Source organism: Malaya genurostris, chromosome 3, assembly GCF_030247185.1.
Source record: "Malaya genurostris strain Urasoe2022 chromosome 3, Malgen_1.1, whole genome shotgun sequence".
In the NCBI taxonomy this organism is placed as follows: domain Eukaryota; kingdom Metazoa; phylum Arthropoda; class Insecta; order Diptera; family Culicidae; genus Malaya; species Malaya genurostris.
This window is the reverse complement of record NC_080572.1, coordinates 8,062,939-8,085,785: the sequence shown is the minus strand read 5'-3', so window position 1 is coordinate 8,085,785 and position 22,847 is coordinate 8,062,939. Positions and strand designations below refer to the sequence as shown.

At 38.0% G+C, this 22,847-nt stretch overlaps 2 protein-coding genes across 14 annotated transcripts in view; both read left to right on the top strand.

Annotated features, from left to right (window-relative positions):
- The window catches only part of LOC131437120 (atypical protein kinase C), a 244,978-nt gene that overhangs the window by 179,262 nt on the left and 42,869 nt on the right, over positions 1–22,847 (top strand). The gene's annotated exons all lie outside the window — the stretch shown is intronic.
- Positions 19,427–21,757, top strand: LOC131437121 (lipase 3-like). Its single transcript, XM_058606285.1, has 3 exons — positions 19,427–20,485; positions 20,551–21,114; positions 21,179–21,757. Exons 1-3 carry the CDS (start codon positions 20,342–20,344, stop codon positions 21,671–21,673), a joined length of 1,203 nt encoding a protein of 400 aa, XP_058462268.1. The 5' UTR covers positions 19,427–20,341; the 3' UTR covers positions 21,674–21,757.

The following is a 22,847-nucleotide window of genomic DNA, read 5'->3' as shown; positions in this document are numbered from 1 at the left end:
GGCTCAGTAGAGAGCCTGAAAAAGGTCGCACTCTCTGGATGTGTGCAATCGAGGGGGAAACGCGCGCAGCAGAAGTACAGAGAGACTGAAGAGCGGCGGCTCGAGCTGGTTACGGAATTCATAGAAAGCAGTCGCAACATTTTTTTCCTCACGGTTTATGCATTTCACTGGTGTTTCAAGATATATAAACTCCATATTGTCGATAACGTCGTTTTGCACTCCTTCAATTCCCATTTCGTTCTTCACCAGCATTACTTGATGTACTTTGTCTTGATGAAGTTTATGGTTAACCTTCCACCACTCTACGATCAACACCAATAACATCAATGTCGTTCGCAAAACCACGAAGCATGTGAAAATGACACCATTCCGATAGCTCAATTGGGATCTGATGTTTAGAAATGCATGAAACGTCGAGATCTGAGGTTAACTTGAAAAAAGTTTGTATGTATGTGTCCTTTCTTCCGGCTCCATTCTAAGACACTAGATTTTCTAGATGACACCAGATCTTTTATGAAATTCTACGACATTCGGCATCAAAAATAAATTTCGATTTCAGAAATTGCGTGTGCGTAATCTTTTTTTACAAACTAAATATCAAGTAACGTTAACTTTTTTACCAAATACCAAGTAACGTAAACTTTTATTTTTTGCTTTGTAAAAAGAGATTTTTGCAATAAATTCAAAACGATTTTCCGCTCATTGATTACCCATGGAAACTACTAAAATATGGGTATTTTTGGAACGAGTTTGATTTTGGTAAACGATGTTTGTGGTATTTTTGTTATCCGATTTCCGGTTTATTAATATTCCTTGAAAACCCTTACAATATGTATGTTTTTTAAACGGATTTTAAATGCAGGTACCGGAAAACGAAATGTGAGGTCATTTTTAATTCCAAAATTCCAAGGAATAAGTAGATTGAAAGTCGCCATCTTGGATTTTGAAACGACCTTAAACATCATTTTCCTGCATTTAATCATCAAATCCGTTCCGAAAATACTCTTATTGTAAGTGTTTTCTAGGAATATTTATAAACCGACGATCACCATCTTGGAATTCGAAACGACCTCAAACATTGTTTTTCTGTGTCTGCTCTTCAAATCCGTTCTGAAAATACACATATGATTAGGTTATTACAATACAATGTTATGTACAATGTACAAACATTCCAAATAATGTAAACTTTTTTTGCAAGCTGATTCGATTTACGAACACTCGCTTTAGTAAGTAAATGTAAATTTTCGAAGATACATCGATCAACAGAATCATATTAGAAAAGAGGTGCTGCCATGATTCCGGCTGTTCAGTTTATCTGAAAACAAAACCAATATATCTCTATACATTCGCCATTTGGTTCTGTTTCAGTGTCCGGTTTGGCTACTTTCTGGCACTATAAGAACGGTAGCTCTATCGAAGGCATATTCGTTCGGACGCTACTTCTATCGGAGTAGTATTTTATAGTAACGTCACTACGATTTAGCAAGATTTTTTTATGTTCTCAACATTGGTTCTACAATTTCCACTAGCTTTGCAACTCGTTGAAAATCTTTCCATTACTACCAGAACTACGAGCGTCCGGGGTTGGCAGTTCAATGCATTGGGCGCTGGTCTTACAAACCAGTTGTCGTATGTTCGAGCCCCGACCTGGAAGGATTCGTAGTGTCAATAGAATCGTAGCACTAGCCATGCAATGGTTCTGTACACTCTGAATCGGCTTCGAAGTCTGTTGAAACAGAAGGTCAAATTCCACTACAGAAATGTAATACCAAGGCTTGGCTTTCACGAGCGTTGTGGAAAATGCGTGATGCTTCCAGATAGGATAAGAATCACTTTCCATTAGTGTTATATTTTTTGGTAAGAAACAAAACTGTAAATTATGTAATGTAAAGTTTTTCGTCGTGTTCAGTTGAACACTTTTTTTGTGTAACATACAATTCCTCCATTGAGTGGATAGTATCTACTGTCAAGTAATTTGTTGGAAGCTTGCTAGTGTACTCCCTAGCCTAAAAACTAAGCATCTCGCTTGAAATGTCAAACTCAAACCATCCCAGCTTTGAAAACCATTAGCAAATGATAACTTCATTAGAACTTGAAAAGGAACCCTTGGGTAGAGTAAAAAAAAACATGATCAATAGCGCAATAATAGGATCCCAACATCAGGCCGCGCGCACGGCTATTCATTCCGGAGCTAACACTTCGCCCGATGCGACCTCCGTTTTCGGTGGTTTAACCAAAGAGAGGTGAAAATAATTTCCGAAACTTACTGAACTGACATTGCCGTCGCTCTGCGCCCCCAACAGCACAACCACCCCCACCACACTCTGGCGTAGCGTCGTCGAGTGGAGAAATGTTGGAAAGCCAAAATGAGACACTCCACCGTAGTTTACAAACCGTGAAAGGGTATAATCTGGTAAATTGGTTGCATAAATTATGGCGTTATTTGGTCAATTTTTTTGTTTGGTTCTTGTTGGTGATTATGTTCAACTCATCGTCAGCGGAGAATCGAATCACACTACGAGTGAGTGAGCTTACCTACGAAAGAACATAGCTTTTATTATTTTGCCAACAATGTTCCACCGTTTCCGTCGGAAAGGTTTGCACCTCGTACGGCCTCAAGAATACTCATTCGACCACGAGGGTGTTCTAATTGCCTTATCGGCTCGTTGCCGATTTCTCAATTTTCATTCCTGTCGGTTAGCACCATTTACCCAATTCACTGTGTTATTGGGTTCATTCCAAGAGCGCGTTCTGCCTAATTAAAATCTAGGAGTTTGGAATTTCTTTGACTAGAACCTTGAATAACGAAGCGCGTTTGATTTTCAATAGTCTGCTTTCCCTTGGGCTTCCTTCCTTACCGGGTTTATGCGAAGGTTTTTTTTTGGTTTTTGGTAGAGCAACGATCCCCAAACTGATCCCTACAGCCTACCACTAAGTGCACTGAATTTTGGTGACAAGCCAATTTTAAGATGAAATGTAATCCCAAAAATTGCACGCAAAATTTTAACCGCTAGAGTTGAACGAATCGTTGTATAAAACATAAAAGCCAAAATCGACATATAGAAACTTGGAATGTTTTCAGTGATTGAGCGGCTTACCACACGATTTTTTGGATTCTATATCATACTCTTGTTGATTCATGATGGATTTTTCAATATTTCACTTTTTGAATATATCCTAATTTAATCTTTATTGTAATAATTTACTATCACACTATAACTATGAAGCAGGAGTATTTATGATTGACTAACATGAGGTTTTTTGTATATGTATTGACCAGAATGCTAACAATGTAAAGCTTGCTTCAGATAGAATTGGAACAAAGACAATTGCCTGTATTTCAGTTATTTATTATTGAATTCAAGATCTTTTTTTATACAAATCTAGCATTTTCTTAATACTTTTAAGAATAAATACGGATAACATTATTCGTCACGGTTTAGAAGGAATTCTCGAATTTTTCCTGTAACACGGCTCATTAGGCGGCGCACACCTTCTTCGTCCATCGTTTTAGCTATCTTATTCCATCAGGTTGTCATCTGATTGATGTATTTGACAACCTTTCCCTTTGCCTTGAGTCTCCTCCTCTTGATTGCTCAGTATTTCTCAATAGAGCGGAACTGGGGACAGTTGGGTGGGTTAAGATTTTTCGGAACAAACTGGACCCCTTTCTCTGCATACCATTCTTGAACGAGTTTTCTGTAATGACAGCTTGCCAAATCTGGCCAAAACATTACGGGATGGTCGTGGAATCGAATGAAAGGCAAAATTCGTTTTTGGAGACACTCTTTTTGGTATAGTTCCGATGTCATTGTCTTATTTGTAACGAAAACTTTCGTTTTTTTGCCACAGCTTCGAATGCCTTGCCATATCATAAGTTTTCTTGCAAATTTGTCGGCAAAAACAAATTTAAATTTGGCTGGAACATCCGAACCGCTGCCAAGTAAAATTTTTGATCTGGGATTTGCCCAAAGTCAGCCTTGACATAGGTTTCATCGTCCATCAGAAGATACCCGTCGAACTTGGCCAGCACCTGGTCATATAGTTCCCGAGCACGAATTTTGACCACACTATTCTGTTTTATGGTCCGATTTGGCTGTTTGCTAGCTCGATACGACTTGATTCCTTCCCGGAGTCGAGCTCTCCTCACGGTACTATAGGCAGCACCGAAATTTCTGGCCAAATCACGGTCCGACAGATTAGGATTCCTCTTAATCGTCTTCAAAATCTTACCACGAAGTTTCCAGTCAACAGTTCCACTCCGACGATTGGCTTGAGGCTTCCGAATCGTCGTCAATGTTTCCTTATACCGTTCGATAACGCGCCATACTGTATTTCTGGGCAGTTTCAGCTGTTTAGCTAGCCTAGATGCGGACCACAATGGATTTTCCAAATAACTGTGCACAATTTTTTCCCTTCTTTCGACTTCCATGTTGATTGTTTACAAAGTACAGTCGATTTGCGGAATGTCAAAAATCATACGTGAAACTGACAAAATTCCCGACACGTGGGCGCCAAGAGCTTCCAAATCCGTCCACCAGGAGCGCCACAATATGAGCAAAAGTTTGTTCCAATACTAAGTGAAGCAAGCTTTATATGCCTGAGTTTAGTAGCAAGTATAGATTCTTGTTCTAAAGAACGATTGAAGACAAGAAACATCCAAATATTTTCGGTATCCTTTCCAGTACCAAATAGTAGTTCCCGCCGATGAGATGAACTTTACGTAAAAGTATTCACTTGACGCGCATGAGAGAGCACGGTCGAATTACATAATCGATTTAAAAACTGTTGAAATAAGAAATTACTGGACATTCACTGTCAATGTATTTCATTCCATTCAACAGACTTTCATCGTCACAGATACCAGTAACGACCCGACCGTCCGTCAGCCATTAGTTTTACAAGTTTTATATTTTTCTTCTATTCAGATAGCCTTTTTGGAGGATTCTGGTAATTACATTTGAAGTTCTATCAGAGTAATGCTATAACTTGTCTCATTTCGCACTACACATTTCATAGAGTAATTATTTGTTGTTCCATTGAACTGTTTGACTTTATCATGAAGCTATATGGAGTGAAAGTGCAACATAACTTATAATTGTAATGCGATCTATTAAATCCCATTTTGACTACAACTGTATTTTCAGTATTTATTCGAGAAAATGTTTGAAAATAAACGCAACATGGATAACCGGGATCTCACACAATGTCTGAATTCTACCGAGGATAGTGCTTCCCTATCCGTATTCTTGATTCGTTTGCAAATTTGGAAAAGCAAAATTTACATTTTTAAGTCGAGTTGAAATGATGAACGTAGCTAGAAACTTAAGCAAGAATTTCAAGATTTTGGATTCAGATTGATGAAGCTATCTTTTCAGCGGGAAAATCTTGTTACCAAGATTATTCGTTCTCTTTATTCAGCAGGCTTGAAATTTTCTCCTCTTTGGTATAAACTGATTACATAGTGTTGTATACCATTCGAATCAGCTCGACAAGATCGGCAAATGGGTGTTTGTGTGTGCAACTTTCGAAGATTTTTCTCTTCGTTCAATTTACTCGGAGATCACTGAACCGATAGGTTACGTAACCGACAAACCGATTCGTAGAGTCAGTAGGATCGTAGTACCAGCCATGCAATGGTTTTGTACACTCTGAATCGGCTGCGAAGTCTGTTGAAACAGAAGGTTTTCACTACAGGAATGTAATACCAAGACTTTGCAGCCCTTGGCATCTTAGAGCTTTAGCAGTGTGCCTTAAAAATTATATTATTCAATAAAAAAAAACCAAGGCTTTGCTTTTACTGAACCTATTTCAACAAACTTTTACCGTTTTCGTTTTTAGACTCCGAGGAAAACGAACATGTGGTACGCGTCCTAAACAACAACTCATATAAAAAAGAAAAAATAAACAAACTCGCATGGATGCGTGATGCGACCCGAGAAAATTACCAGAGCGAAACTTCGCGATTGGAGTCCGATCTAGAGCGATCTCAGGTTGCTAAAACAAACTCATCAAAAATTGTTTTGTCGACTCAGGGTCAGCTCTCGTGCTGCTCTGATCAATAAACGAAACGGTATTAGACTCGTTTTAAAGCAACTCTTAGGATATGAATCAAATTCGAAAATCAATTGGCTGTCACTTGCGGTTCCGGAGATACAACGGTATAGGTTACGTAGCCGACAAACCGCATTTTTTCTTGGTTCATTTTTCTAAGAGATGGCTGAACCGATTTTAACAAACTTAGATTAATTACTCTTGGGATGTATTTCCAGTTCGAAGAATAATTGGTTGTTACTTCCATTGACGGAATTGTACACAACCCTCTTGAAAGGATTCAAACTTTTGCGTATTAGTGTATGTGCGACATTTGAAAATTGAGCAGAGAGAAAAAACTGCGTTCTGTCGATTGCGTCCAGAACCCGATGATTAATGAACGAATAGTTGCTTTCACACTAGAACTTCGAAATTAGTTCTACAGGAATTCAAATTTTGACGGAAAAAATTTAACTATTATAAATAAATAAAGTACTTTTTCAATACTTTAAATATCGTTAGAAAAATACTCGAAATATTTAGACATAAAATTATTGAATTGCGCCCTTCTTTTGATCGTTGTATATTGGAAACTGTTATTTGAACAAAAATGGTGGTGATGAAGAAATAGTAGGAAATCGATTGAGCACTCTTTTAATAACTTTTCAATTTACATAAAATGTATCTTCCAAATTTTTCCAAGTAATTTAATTTTGAATTACAACATGAAATCCTTGTTTTTTTTTTTGTAATTTGATTAGCGTTAATTAGGCTACAATTGAAATTATTTTTTCGATATTTTTCCAACTATAAGTTCATGATGAAAAATGGTCATTTGAATAATGGAGCATGATTCATCTCATAAAAAGCAATAAATTTAGTCATTTACTCAGTGACCTTCTGCTTAGGAGTAGCCTATTTCGGGATTTTTGGACATGAAATGCAAAGAACTCAGATTTTCATTTAGAAATTACTGTTATTGTATGAGTAAACTTGTCTTAATATATCCAGAACAGTTACATTTAGGAGAAAAGTCTCTATGAGTAAATTGATTTCTTTTTATCTGAACAATTCTATTTGAATCATTTTTTCCTTGTGATCTTAAAACTGGCAAAATGTCTGAAAAATATTTCAGCTGTAAAATATTCAGTATTTAATTTTTACTAGTGAAATAACCATTCTATTGTGGATTTGAAGATTAAATTTTAAATAAAATTGATTAAAAGCAATTTAAAGAGACGTTTATACTCTAATTGGATTTTCCATCAGTTATTCAGTCCTTGAAAATGCATTGGATTGGTTTTTTAGCGTATATAATTTCAAGTTTAAGGTTTCTCCATTCGTGAACAATAAATGGTTTGTCGCGTTGGAGGAGTGTGCAAATTTTTTTTATATTATTACATAGTATGCGAAGTATGATGACATGCTACACATTTCTGGATTTTCTTTCATACACAAAGCAAAGTCCTGGCATTACATTCCTCCATTAAAATTTGGCCTTTCTGTTTCAACAGACTTCGCAGTCGATTCTTAGCGTACAGAACCATTGCATGACTAGTACTACGAGCCTATTGACAGTAAGAATCCTTCCAGTTCGGGACTCGAACATACGACAACTGGTTTGTAAGACCAGCGCCCTATGCATTGATCCACCAACCAGGGTATAATTCAAAATACATACACAAAAACCTCAATTTGCGCGAATTTAATTGAAGTCATTTATTACGCGTTTATTTGAAATAATATGATTTTCGATTTAATTTACGTGATAATCGCGTAAAAAATGCTTGAAGCTAATTTTTATTTATACAAAACCGTCCAACATGCTTCAGTGAATTGAGTAGTCTGAAATGTACATTATGGAATGGTTTGGTTTCATAGAATCTAGTTATCTCGTTAGAACGGACGAGTACAGCGTTATGGGTAAGTCGATGCCTTTCACGCAGAACGCTTTGGTTCGATTTCCAACCCCGCACATAGGATCAGAAAGGTTTTCTGACCCGAAGAGGCGAGTGACCTTAAGGTTAAAGCCTCTATAATCAAATAAATAATATAAAGTCCGCCTGGATTTGATTCCCAATCCCGCACATAGGATCAGAAAATTATTCCGACCCGAAGAGGCGAGGTTTGCCTTAAGGTTAAAACCTCTATAATCAAACACAAAAATGTCGAATCTAGTTAGGATCGTGGGCATTCAAGAATTCTCCGGGAAAAAATCGGTATAAACGTGACTGGTGACATTTGCATGACTTTTGTTCGTAGTGCTATAATCAGTAAATTGACATACTGTGATAATGTCTGTGGAAGTACTTGTCCATCCAAAACCTCCTTGGAATGTGTGCTTCAAGGTCTAACAACGTAACCGAAGACATTTCTTTCTTGTGGTCCATACTCGTGGTATCACATGCAATTAATGTGATCATTATGATGGAGTGCTTGTTCATCCAAAAACTAGTTGGAGTTTAGGCCTTAAGATCAACTGCATTAATGAACTTATTGTCCTCAGCCCATACTCGTGATAGGTTTATTGTAAATGGTCTACGCCTTCCAAAAATTACCTGGAGTTCAAGCCTCACGATCTACCAGAAAAACAAAGTACATTAACGAACTCAATCTTCACGCTCAATACTTATAATTCACTGAAGTTCTTGAACGACCGGGATCGTTTCTGAAACGGATAATAATAGACAAGTAAGCAATATGTAGCTCGATGACTATGAGCAGCATTGACAAATTGTACATAAGCTGCGGACTGCTTGTGCAGATCTTAAAACATGTTTTCACTGAAGTTACTGAAGTCGCTGAACATGCCTGAAACAGCTATAGATAGCCAAAAAGCAATGTGTAGCTCTAACAATATGAACAAAATGAACAAAGAATAGACTTTAGCCGTCGTAGTTCTTGCTGTGGCACAGTGTGGACGTAGGTAGATTTTTTACTTTATTCACACTAAAATCGAATGAAATCGAAAATTGTTTTTTTTTCACGCGAAAAATTTGAAATAACGCGATATTTTATTCAATTTACGCTAAATTCGATTCACGCACTCCCAACTTTGCGCGTAAATTGAGTATCCAGTGTATAAAAACTTCTTATGCATCCAGGGAAAATAAACATTTTTGGCCAGATGTGCCTAAGTCCCACTTGGAATGAAAACACGCGCAAGGAATATCCTTTGAACAATACACAAAAAAAGTAATACAAGATAAAATGACAGCAGTAATGAAAATTAAGGAAAATAACACGTGATAAAATAGTCGCTTTGTTATTGAAAATTATCAAGTCTTTCTCCCACACTATCTAATTCACATTCTACTTAGCTGCTTAGTAAATAAATGGAAGATTTTTTTTGCATCTCTATCACTGTTTACTTTTCTAAAGCAATGCTATAACAATAGAGGGTTGCTTGATGAAATTCAACATCTTAATCTTGAAGTATTGAGAGGAAATCTGTTTTTTCTCAATTTATCTCTATTTTACTTTGAGGAATTACGCCACATTACGACAAATAGGTTGAATGATAAAGAATTTGACACGTTTCTACTTGGTTGATAGTAGAAATAATTACATATCTAAAATGGGCAATCGATGAAAACATTGTGGGAACCACTGCTGTAGAGCATTTAAAATTGACATAGCGCAAGGTGATTCAAGAACAGTCGTTCAAATTCTGGTAACTCCAAATACAAATTGTTGTTCTAGAAGAGGAAATTTAAATAACTTCTGCAAAGCAAGCAACTGGCAATCTTTATTCTATTGATCGGTAGACGAATGGCATAGCTTTTCGAAACTGAAGGAAACTATCGGTAAAAAGTTAATTCTACTATATTCTATCAGCTAGCAAAAGTAAAACATGTATGCAGTACACATTGCAGCAATTGTAGCCCCGTTCGTGTTATGCATGGAAAAGTACACCAACATCGGTTATATCCGGAAACACGCGTAGCACATCTCCTTCAGGTCAGTTAGTTTGCTGCTGGAGGTAGCAACTTGCGTAACCTGCACTCCCGGCACTGCTGACCAGGGGTGACCGGGTCGACTCACTGGGGGGCAGTAATTTGCATTTATGATGGGAACAAGATGTCGCACCAGTTGTCGTTCGGTCATTTGGTTCCAGGCGGAAACATGTACCACTCCGAGGAAGTGCGGTACAATATTGAGCGAACACAAGCTACGCAAAGCCAAAGGTTCTGGTGTGCCAATGAGTCCGACCTTTGGATGTTTTGTTCCGTTGATTAACGGTCTGTAAGTTTGCATTTGTGCATATCGGAACAGTGTTCCGGAAAAGATCCGTTGCTGGACAAACACAAAAGGGCATTCTTTGCTGATATGTTTTGTTTTACAAGTACTGATTAGTTTCTGCTCAACATGTTGTAAATGCAATATTTCAAGACTGCTTCAACAGATAGTTGACATCTAAATCTTTTATTGAGTTTTTTGTTGAGCGATTTTTCGATTTAATTAATAATTTATTTACTGGTCATATAGCATTATTCAGATTAAAATCAGCAATCAACGCTCCCTCGTTTTTTTATTGCGCGTTACCCCTGGTTTTCGTGCAGGAACTTAAGATGGTCGAATAATATACATTGTCAATTATAGATACCTCCCATTCCCTTTTTTTGTATTCGACTCTCAAAAAAAATTGTATATTATGAATAAACGTGGCCTAATGACTGTGCGAAAATTCATACAACCGTAAAAAGTCTTCAAACAATGACCTTCAAGGTAATAGCTCCCCTTAAAGCGACGTTTACATACCTGAAGCATCACATAAAGCTACAAAAAAAACACTTGGAAACCTCAAAGAATAATCCGCCTAAGTGAAACTTTGTATCAGTATTGTTGCATTTCTATGTTTGTTCGACAATCTGAGCAAAACATGCTTCATTGCGAAAAACAACGTCGTACTAAAATTTAAAAAAAATGCGGGTGCATTGATGTGAATGCAAATAAACCGTTTGTTAATCAACCTAGTGACGTGATAACGCCTTTCTCTTGTCGTTTAGATAATATTTCCTTGATTGAGCTAGTTATAAAAGTTATAGTTGTAGCAAGTGCTGGAAACAGTCCCTTCACTTGACAGTTTCAAGTGAAATTCCTAAGTTGGTACCCAAAACTGTAGATGTTTGCGTTGAATGTCGTGTGCTGGAAACTTTCTAGTTGTCTGCTATCCGGGCAGTCAGAGCTGCAAATTGCCAGTCATGTCAAATGACATTGACAGACTGACTAAAATCATCGTCAACTGTGATCGGTACGGTCAAAGTGTCTGTCAAATGAGATATTCGATAGTTCAATGACCAAGTAGAAATATACTCAGTCAAAGACAGGTAACGAATTTTGTTCTCTCTCTCATTCTCCTATTACCTGTTGAAGTAAAAAAAAAAATTCCATGAGAGTACTAACATAAACATAAATTGATAAAGTTCATTGTTCTTTGTAAAAAGTCATCGGATTTCGGAGTTTATTGGTGTACATGAATTTAATTCAATGTTTATGCTGCTTGATTAATATTTAGTCACATCGTAATCAAGCAGTGACAGGAGAAATGAAGATAATATCAATCGCATCGGCAATCAATGAGCGTCCTGGTGAGTAAAATATCAAGAGAATTTAAGTTATGACAGATAGGCTCTCAGACACTCAATATATGATGATTGGTAGAGCCTGGTTGGCAGCAGTCCAGTGACATAAACTTTCCAATCTTCGTCGTGCAAATTTACTCGTTAATAGTGACATTTAGCAGCTCTGCGGGCAGTCACACATGAATGTCGTGTGAACCATACAGATGAAAGTCGCGAGCGCTTCATGAATGTAGTGGCGACAGTCTTACTCGTATTAGGCGATGAATGTAACACAAGTATGATAGTCTTTAATAGAATCGGTTCCATTTTATTTTCGAAGCGAATTTCATTTCTGGTAATTAACTAATAGAAACTAAGTAACAAACGAATTGAATGGTAACGGTAGTGAATATTGATCGAAAATCACAACATTTACTAGATGCATATGGTTGTCAACCAGCGCATATTTTTAATTTTTGAAAAAAATGTTAAACAGTAATTGATTGAAAAAGCATATTTCAGAGGTTTCCGGTTCATCGATATTCGTTACAAACCATCTCAATTTGCATATTTTTCGAACGAGTTCGATGAGTAGATGTCGGAAAACTATGTTTGAAATCGCTTCAATATTTAAGATGGCAACTTCCGGTTCATCGATATTCGTTACAAACCATCACAATTTTGATATTTTTCGAACGGGTTTGATGAGTAGATGTCAGGAAATGATGTTTGAAGTCGCTTCAATATTCAAGATGGCGACTTCCTGTTCATCGATTATTCGTTACAAACCATCACAATTTGGGTATTTTTCGAACGGGTTTGATGAGTATAAATCGAAAATCGATGTTTGAAGTCGCTTCAATACGTGGCATTATGCCGGAAGACGCCATCTTGGATTTTGAAACGGCTTCAAACATCGTTTTCTGACATCCACTCACCAAACGTTTAATTTTTTTTATTCAATTGATATTTGAAAGTTTTTCAAAAATTCCCTTTTTGCGTTCTTTGACAACCCTACGCATCTTGACAAAGCTCAAAACTACGATATTTGATCGCCTCCACAGCAGCAATTTGAATTTCAACCATTTTATAGAACGGTATCGTGATGAAAACCGTCGCTAATGACGCCATTATGAATTTCTTCGTAAAATTTTATTACCAGCAATGAAATTCGCACCAAAAACAAAATGCAGCCGATTCTATTGATGACCATCATTCTTTCGTTACATTCATCGCCCAATACGAGTAAGACTGTCGCCACTACATTCATGAAGCGCTCGCGACTTTAATCTGTATGGTTCGCGCGAAATTCATGTAACGTGAAAGTTCCCTGCACACGAATTCAAAATAAAGTCAGCTGTTTCCAGCACTGGTTGTAGCTTGTTGTTTGTATTGAGAGAGTTCTCGAGTGCCCAATATCGGTCGATAGGTCGCAACTTCGGACAGTTAGCTGGATCCGACTCTTTCGGTACAACATGGATTCCATTTGTTTTATACCATTCCAAAACATCTTTGACGTAGTGACGAGTTGCCAAGCCAGGCCAGAAAAGCTAGTAAGCGTCATGGCTGCGAAGAAATAGTAACAATCGCTTCTCTAGGCATTCTTCACGGTATATTTCCTTGTTAAACTTTCCGGTAGTGATGCCTTGCTCGATCACAGCTGCATATTGTTTGCCAAACTAGAAATTTTTTTTTGGGAAACTTGGCGTTTTTCTTCGTCCTAAAATGCTCTCCTATGCCGTTCTGTTACATGGTAGTAGTAAAAGACATTCCGGGAAGCTGCTTATAGTCTTCAATCACATAAGTTTCCGTTATCACACAGGAAAACTTCGCAAATATTCGCGACAACTTGCGAGCCCGGGTTTTAGTCGTCACATTCTGTTTATCATAACGGTTTGGTGCAGTTTTCACCTTCAACGACTTCATACGTTGCCGGTGTTTGGACGTGTGTAGGAAAGTTGGAGGCATTGTTATTTTCCTAGCCACAGCACGTACCGAAAGATCTGGTCTTCTATCTGAAACCTTATAATATCACCAAAAACTAATTTTACACAATGAACAGACATACGTTCATCAGTCTGCGCAATATTTCACGCTTTGATGAAGTATGTCCCGAGCTATACGTATTTAGATGTGTCCAGATTTTGTCACGAACAAACCTTATATCTGTTATATCCATATTATTATATTACAAGTGTACGTTATGCACCATTTCAACTGATCAAAAAAGCCAATAGTAAATTTCAAACAAATCAATGATTTTCTAAATCGATTCAGGCATCTGCAAAAAAAAAAGAAATTGCGGGTAAAAGCAAAGGTTTGTCGATTGCATCGCTTTTACCGAAAATTGAACGAAGAGAAAAAAATACGTCGCAGTTAAACAATGTTGATTGAATTTTCTTTAGGTGTGAAGGATCTGCTGCTGAATATCGGTGAAAATAATTATGAAATTTGACATTAACCAGCTATCTCCTTGACGCAAATTTGTCAAAATCGTAACTTTCTGTTCTTCGTTATCGGAAATCATTTGAACTAAAATGCTACTGAATCATGTTTGTTTCAGAATTCAAATAAAAATCAACTCACACGTGTGTGTGTTTTTCTTATTTAATAATGGGAGCGGGTCATTTCGCCGAAATGACATTCGGCGAAGTAACCCTTTCGGTGAAATGACCCTGATCCTTTTATAATATAAGTTTAAAGGCACACTGCTTAAGTTTTAAGATGCCGAGGGTATAACGCGTGTGTGTAATTAGAACATTCATTTAATTCCTTTTTCACTCGGAATTTCGAACAAAAGAAAATGATAAAACAATTGACACATGATAAATTGCTTTTCGATATAATTTCATCGATTCAGTAGTGGAAAATTGCCACCGAGCACCAAACAGCTCCTTCCTTTTACTGACCGACCACATCGCTGTTTCCAGAATCAACAATCATAGTTCCGAGATTGGTCGTGAAAAAACTGTCTCATATGTTATGGCACTTCGGATTCATGGAACTTTCAGAGGTTCGGTCAGAATGACGATAGTGGTACACAGAAACAAGCCATATTTCTGTTTGAACATTTGGCCCAACTGAAATGCTGCTGCATCGCACAGTGGGGTCAAACATTGGTCGGCAAGTAAAATTTTTATTCAGATCTAGGAAAAACCGACCGATAATTTTCATCATTTTGGTCTACTTTGCTCCAACCGTACCGCCGAACATGTTACATGGTGAACTAGGTCGAGTGTAATGACCACCAATCCAAAATGCTGTGAGCATAAATAAATTTCACTGCTTGATGTGATCTTCGGGGTCGTTCTTTTTTTTCGGAGGATTCAACCCGGTACACAATAATCCGTTCACCGTTCTGTCACTTTGCGGCAGGAGATTGGTCAGTGCGGTGAATTGTTGTCGTTTGAACGGTTCAATAGTCCCCTTTGCCACACAGGGACATTTGCATGAATGGCAGAGTTGGCTGTGGGAAAAATAATGGGATATTTATTTTATAGATTTGTGTAGCAGCCGCTAACAATAGGAAAGGATGGGAGATTCTGGTGAAATTTCGAATTAGAAAAGAAAAGCAATGTTCATGTTTTGATGATACTCTGGCAAACGGAAAAGAAATAATGAGGTGGTGGGGAGTGCGATGAATGACGGGTCGAATAACTTTGATAAACAGTTGAAAGAAGCTTTTAGCAAATGGGTGATGAAAAATGTTTTTTTTCCTGAAAAACTTGTCGGCTCATTAAATTTTCCTATCTTAGATGACGTCAAAGAAGTCATTTTCTGTTATTTCATTACTATAAAGCTTGATTCTCTTCATTTCTAGACGTATGACATCAATTGAAGGGTTCTTATAGCACTTGTAACAAAAGCTAACCGTTTGAGTTATGATTGGAAAACGAATTATTCTTGAAATATCAGGTTTCATCTATTGGGTCCTATGCTCATCTACATTAGCGGCAATTTTATCCTATCATTTGTTGATCACTGAAGCATACCATTTGTTAATTACTGAAAGGATTTTGTTCGTAAAACTATTGAAACAAATAATTGTTATATTTTATATCAGTTTTGAATACATTTAAACAATCATTGGAAATTTTCCGAAGTCATTACACAGAATATTTTCGGAGATACACCGATTAACAGAAACACGCATAAAAAGAGGTGCTCCATTGCTGCGTTGATTCACGATGTTCTGTTTATCTGAAACAAAAAAACATCGTATTGAAGTTGTCAAAGGTTGATATGGCTAAGCACGTTCAGTATACCTGCACGCATTTTTGTGCGTTTAACTTATCAACCACTTCAAATCTCAAATACCCTTTCGCTGACTAGCTGACCCTCACTGACGCATTAGCTGACCCTCACAGTTTTTAATCAAAGCATTGTCTATCCAAATACAACTTTTCACAACTTGCTAGTAGTTTTGGCACTAATCGAATCGAATCCAAATATCGTTGCAAAAAGATGTTCGATCCAAATCGAGTAATACGGCAAAGAACGTTCGACAAACGAATGTATAGAACGATGTACAACAGCAACGAAGAATGTATATGAAGATTCTGGTTTTCCGTTAGTAGGGGAGACTGGAACAAAAGGTAAATTTTTAGCATTTATCTCTTTTTAGGATGTCGAATTGTCACTCACATACATATATTATATTCATTTTGTAAGGTCATCTCTCCTCTATTATCGTTGATAATATTTTGTGATTGCAACTCGTAACAATCACGTTAGGGGCTCTTTTGGGAAGTGTAATTTTTTACCATTTTACCCCACCGTGAAGTAAAATGGTAAGTTAATAGGGCAAAATGGGACACTGAGAATCACTTAGAATGGCTAGTTACTGATTTTACTGACACTAAGAATCCTTCCAGGCTGAGTTGTAATACCGGCGCCCTGCGCTTATTCTTGTTTAACATCCTCAAATTAGCTCTGGAATTTACTGTATGTGATATCCTTTTGCAAACTGCTGTCTATAGGTGAAACAATACGTAGCGAAAAAATGTGCGACACCAATGTCAAAATACACTTCGGTTTATGTACCTTGGAACCAGAAGCCATCTACCATAGGAATTTTACTTCAGTAACCTTATCAATCTAGAGATAATGTAGATTATTGATTTCAACAAAGTATTCTTTATTGCTTATTCATTTTTACTCTTCGCTCTTCTTCAATGAGACGAGTGCAAGTAATATAAGAAAGGTCGCCCTGAAGATGAATGAAAGAATTAAGTTTATGAAGAATGTGTGCAACATTGATTAAGCATCCTCTCGAGTATTGGAATATATATTTTTATATTCTGCCTTCCGATTGTACCCACTACACAAGTCCTTTCTGTGTTTCTGTTCTCAGAAAGATTTTGAGATACCATGGTAATGTACAAATCTCCAGATAATCAGGAAAACGTGTAATTTGAGCTAATTTGGTCTGACTAGTGATATTACGTGCGAAAAAAATCATTCATTTTCCCAAACCTCAAAATTTCGGTTACTTTTACTCTTACCTAAAGCAACATGAATCACACACCTTAATGAAATATAATTAATTTCAAGATTATTTTGAAAAGGGGTACGACATTTTGTAGCCTTGTGAATACATTTTGTGGAAAATTGTATGACTAACTGATATATAATTTTATAGTTGCCTTGACGATGAAAGTATAACCTTTGAAACGTTGACCATTAGTGTCAACTCGAACAAATATTGGCAGCACCGTCTCAAATTTGAATGACACTTTCTTGACATATAGACTGTCACAAAAGATCACTTTGCATGCTTTTTTCCGAAATTGATCATGATTGACGTTTGATCGTTCTGCCTTTCTCAAATAGAAAGGTTATGCAATCACTGTGAAAACCGACTTTTGAACGGAGGCCCGGAGGACCGAGTGTGTGTGTATGTAACATTTTTTTGCACTCACTTTTCTCGGAGATGGCTAAACCAATTTTCATGAACTTAGATTTTAGGTCTTGCAACCCCACACACAGTTCTAGAATTTTATTCGAATCCGACTTCTGGTTCCGGAATTACAGGGTGATGTGCAAAAAAAATGAAAATAAGTGCACTTACTTTTCTCAGAGACAGGTGAACCGATTCTAATAAACTTAGATTCAAATGAAAGGTACAATTGTCCTATACAGATTTCCTGAAATTTATTTTGATCCGATTTCCGGTTCCCGAGTTACAGGGTGATTAATGAAAGAATTCTTTTTTCAAATTACTTCCTCACTTTTCTCAGAGATGGCGTGACCGATTTCAACAAACTTAGAATCAATGGTCCATACAAAACTTTCAAATTTCACCTGGATTCAACTTCCGGTTTCGGAATTATAGTGTGAAGTGTGTTAAAAATTGGATACTGTCACTTGAAGTGGTGAAACTAAACACGTAAAAAAATTCTTAACTTGCCATTGTCAATAGACAACCAAACAACCCGATTCCGGCTATGCTGGTGCTCGTTTTCTGATTCCGGAAACACCGGAAATGAAAAGTAAAATAGTGTTTAAACTTGCCTCAAAACTTTTCCAATCGGTAGTTATTTTCAGTAGGCGGCCAAACATTAATTTGGCTTTCCTTGTTCTACCACTCATTTATATATGAGAATATGTGAGATATGAGAAAGGCATCGTTACACCACTAGGTGGATTAAAACAGGTTTTACTATAACCATTTGAAGCCACAACTAACATGACCAACAATGTCTGTTAGTTTTTAGTCAAATTTAGAAGATTTTATACGATTTTGAAATCGTAATTGAAACGACGCTTTGACATTTTATACACCAATCAACGTCCGGATCCGAAAGTCGCATCGAACAAAATTCAGGAGTTTTGTATGGGGCCATAATACCTTTTATATGAAACTAAGATTGTAAAAATCGGCTAAGCTTCTAGGACTTTGGGATGTGATTGAGTTCCATTTTGGAGTATATGACCATTATTTTTGGTGCTACTAGAATCGAGAACCGGGAATCGGTTTGATTGCCCGTCTGATGACAATGACTACCCTTTGGAATAGTTTTGAGCTCAGTTTACTATTTTTTATATTTTTTGTTTCGCCGCTTCAAGTGACGGTATGATATTCAAATGAAAAGTCTTGTAATCTCATACGGAATTCCTGAATGTCATCCGGATCCGACTTCCAGTTCCGGAACTATAGGGAGATGAGAGAAAAAATTGTAAATTCAATAGTTTGCTTTTATAGAAGAAAATGTGAATTATTTCCTGTAGTGCACAAATCTGGTATGTTGATAGGCACACAAACTCATATCAACTGTACCGGTCCCGGATATAGTGGCCGGACACTCCAAAATGGAACTTACAAACTTTTCTACTCGAGAGCTTTCATCTAACTTAGATTCAAATGAAATGTCATACGGGGTAATATGCAGAGTTCCTTTGCCCGCATTTGATTTCCGGGTTTAGAATTACAGGGTGATGAGTATTCGAAATTTTAATCCGTCGTACATAGCGACGATACAGAAAGGAAAATATTCTGATTTTGGCTCAAAATTATTTCAATATGTAGGTTATGCTAGTTTACTTCCGCGCTTTTATTCAAAAGACAGAATTAGTTCAGAATACCTCACGAATAGCGATCGTACTCGGCAGTCCAGATAAGGCTGTTGTCAATTCCAATAGTTAACTTCCTTGTTTGAAAACGGTTTCAATATTTGCTGTAAGTCTGATTCAACGCGAAGAATTGAGAAGATCTCCGCGCCAAAAGAATGCCAAATTTGCGGCAGTAAAAATCGATTTGCATACACTTTTGACGTGGAACGAAAATCATGGAACGATCACCACTATGTCATCTTTAGAAAATTGATTATGCCAAGTCAGTTAAGTGTGAAGTTATGCACTACGTTGCTATAATTGAATCGTCGTTGTCCGTGATCTGCTACGGCACGTGAAGCTGTGGTGCTTCTTCCGATTGACTTTGATCTGTCGATACCCGTTTGCCGGTTGTTTGAAGGGGCTGATGAGCGGTGCACGTTTACCTTCGACGACAATTCCCTCGAAGTGCACATTAGATAATTCAGCAAACTTCTACCGGATGGTCGATTCCTCAAGAGGACAACCGGTATTGAGACGGTAGTGTGTTCTCAAAACATCGCTTCACGAAGAGTGGTGTTTGATCGATCTAGAAAGGCTGGTTGATGGTGGTCGTGGAACAAGGTGTGAAATATTGGCTGACCTGTTTCCAGAGACGGCGAGACTCTTCTGGCTCAACTTACGCGGTAGTACCACGTCGAGATAGCCAAGGTCAAGTTCGGTATAATTGCGCTGGCGGTGTACGTACGTAATCTGAAGATCTAAACGCAATTATACATTCATTCACTCTAAGTACGTGCCGGTAAAGAGAACATCAACAAATTGCCGAAAAAAAAGTTTCCGTATACACGTTTCTCCGCTGCCACAGGCACAGCGGAAGATGAGAGCCAGGGCGAGACAAAAAAAATATTGTACCAGCGCCGGTTTTCGAGTCGGCAACATTTCAATCGATTAGTCTCTAATGTCGCGCACATGACTCGGACTACCAACCAGGACGGATGGCGGTTCGGTTATTGGGGTTGGTAATGGTATTCGTGATCTTGGCTTCCCAGCGACAATCATAGTAATCATCATCATCATCATCATCATCACCGGTGGCAAACAAATCAGGCTGGGTGGCAGTTGTCCAAAAACCAACCAGAGTTCTGTACACATCATATTCTTTCCATGTTCAGATCATCAAACAGGCCAAAATGTTTCCGCGGTTGATCGTCGTCGGTTGTGGTTTGTTGACGTTGGGTGTGGAACTGGTGCATGCTTTGCTACTCCGAAACGACTGCGTGTGTGATCCGGTCAATGCATTTCTCGACTCACTACCGCTCAACCGGGAACGAACGGTGAGAAACGGTTTTCAAATTGTTGACTGTTTAGTTAGCAGGTTGCTGTGTTTTATATTCCATAGGACCAGTTGTTGGCGTTCGATGGCTATCACGGAGAACCGCACCGTGTCGTGACGGAAGATGGGTACGTCCTCAAAATTTACCGGATTTGGCGCGATCAGCGACCGCCTGTGAACGCAAGCCGTGAAGTTATTCTACTTCAGCATGGAATTCTGCACTCATCCGCGGATTGGTTGGTTTTGGGACCGAAACGATCACTGGCTTACCAACTGGTGGATCTGGGATTTGACGTGTGGCTTGCGAATTCTCGATCCACGCAGAACTCACATCAGCATACAAAGTATTGCACTTGTTCCCAGGAGTTTTGGAACTATAGCTGGCATGAGCTAGGATACTACGATCTCGCCGCCACCATTGACAAAGTCCTACGGGAAACGAATCGAACGAAACTTCGGTTGATCGTTTACTCGGAAGGAGGTGCCGTAGCCATGGTTCTGCTTTCATCGCGTCCAGAGTACAACGAAAAGCTTAGCTACTTGGATGCAATGAGTCCGGGCGTGTTTGTGTCCAACACTTGGTACCGTTTCGTGGCACTGCCTATAAAAAAGTTGGCGAAAATAATTCCGGTGAGTGTTGTTTCATTTCAATAGGAACCATCTACAGTTCTAATTGCTCGAATTGGCTTTGCAGTCTGCCTATGCATTGTACGCTACGAATCATCTCACAATACAAGCCTGCGAAAAACAGAAAGAAGCTTGTCTGGACCTTTACTACCAGATCATAGCCGGCGAGAGCGTCGGAATGAATCGGACCTGGATCGACCGGATCTACCCGGGTATGCCGGCGGGAGGCTCAATGAAGGAGCTGCTTCACTTTGCCCAGCTCATCTGGAGCAAGCGATTCGCTCTGTTCGATTATGGTGTGAAAGGAAACTTGCGGCTGTACGGTACCCAAACTCCTCCCGATTATCGGCTTGACCGGGTAACGGTTCCGGTAAACATTCATTACGGTTTGAGTGATAAAATAGTAGATCCAACCGGTGTTCAAAAACTAGCTTCGAAGCTGATCAACTGTGCCAAGGTAAGGCAGCGCCCGTACGATCGGTTGCAGCATTCGGATTTTATTTACGGTGATTCCGCGTTTGAGATTGTTTACAAGGAAGTAATTCGGTGGATTCTGGAATAAAAATAGAAATATGAAAGTGCTGTTTTTTGGTCGTGATTGATCTGTCTTGGATTGTGGAGTACCGTTGCAAATTTACTATGCATAGAAGTGAAAGAATTTCATCATTAATTTCTCCTGGTGGATTATTTGACATATCGTTATTCATACTTCACGATCATATTTTTAGCGATTTCTGAGAACTTTTTGCTGTCTACAATTTGTCTACACTCTTGGGTTTTTCAAGCATTTGGAATTAACGCTCTGCTGTGACCCTCTATCCAGAAAATACAGGAATACAAAATTCAAAAAGTTGTTACTATCAAATGTATTAAAAATCAAGTCATGTGTTTTCGAGTTCAACCCTTACATAATAAAAAAAAGATATTTCCTTAAGCTTCCTTCTTAGAGAATGCAAATTGTCAAGCAAATAATTCAACTTCATCAAGTTTTGCACTGTTCAATTTGACGATAGTCCAACATTTTTCTATTTGGCTCTGACTTATTCGGAAGGCAATTTTTGTTTGAAAATCAAAATAATACCTCTTATCGGAAAAATATTATACCTATTCATAAATAAAAAAATAATAATAAAATAATAAAAACCTGTTTTAATCCCTTTAGTGGTGTAATGATGCCTTTTTCATATCTTTCATTTAAATGTGTGGTATTCTTCAAAATAAGTTTCTTTACTTCTTGAAAAACAAAAAGATTTGTCAATAAATGTTATAACCTACAGAGTGAAACAGTACTCTAGTTGGTTAGGCCATCTCTGAGAAAACGAAAAGAGTACCACTATTACAGATGCTTCCGAAACCCGAATCTGGGAATCGGTATAATCGAAGTTGGTTCAAGAAAAGTGGCTGGGATCCATTTTTGAGTTCATGGCTACAATCTCCGGTCGTTAATCGAAAACCCAAGAACGAGGAAAGTCAAATTAATGTTTGGCCATCTACTGACAATGACTATCGATTGTAATAATTTTGAGGCAGGTTTAGAATTTTTTTACGTTTTAGTTCCAGTGCCTCCGGAATCAGAAACCCAGAACCAGCATAGCCGGAATCGGTTTGTTTGGTTGTCTATTGACAGTGGCTACCGATTGGAATAGTTTCAAGGCAAATTTTTTTAAAGATTTTTGTTTCGTCGCTTCAAGTGACAGTATCCAATTTTTAACACACTTCCCCCCATTAAGTCCGGA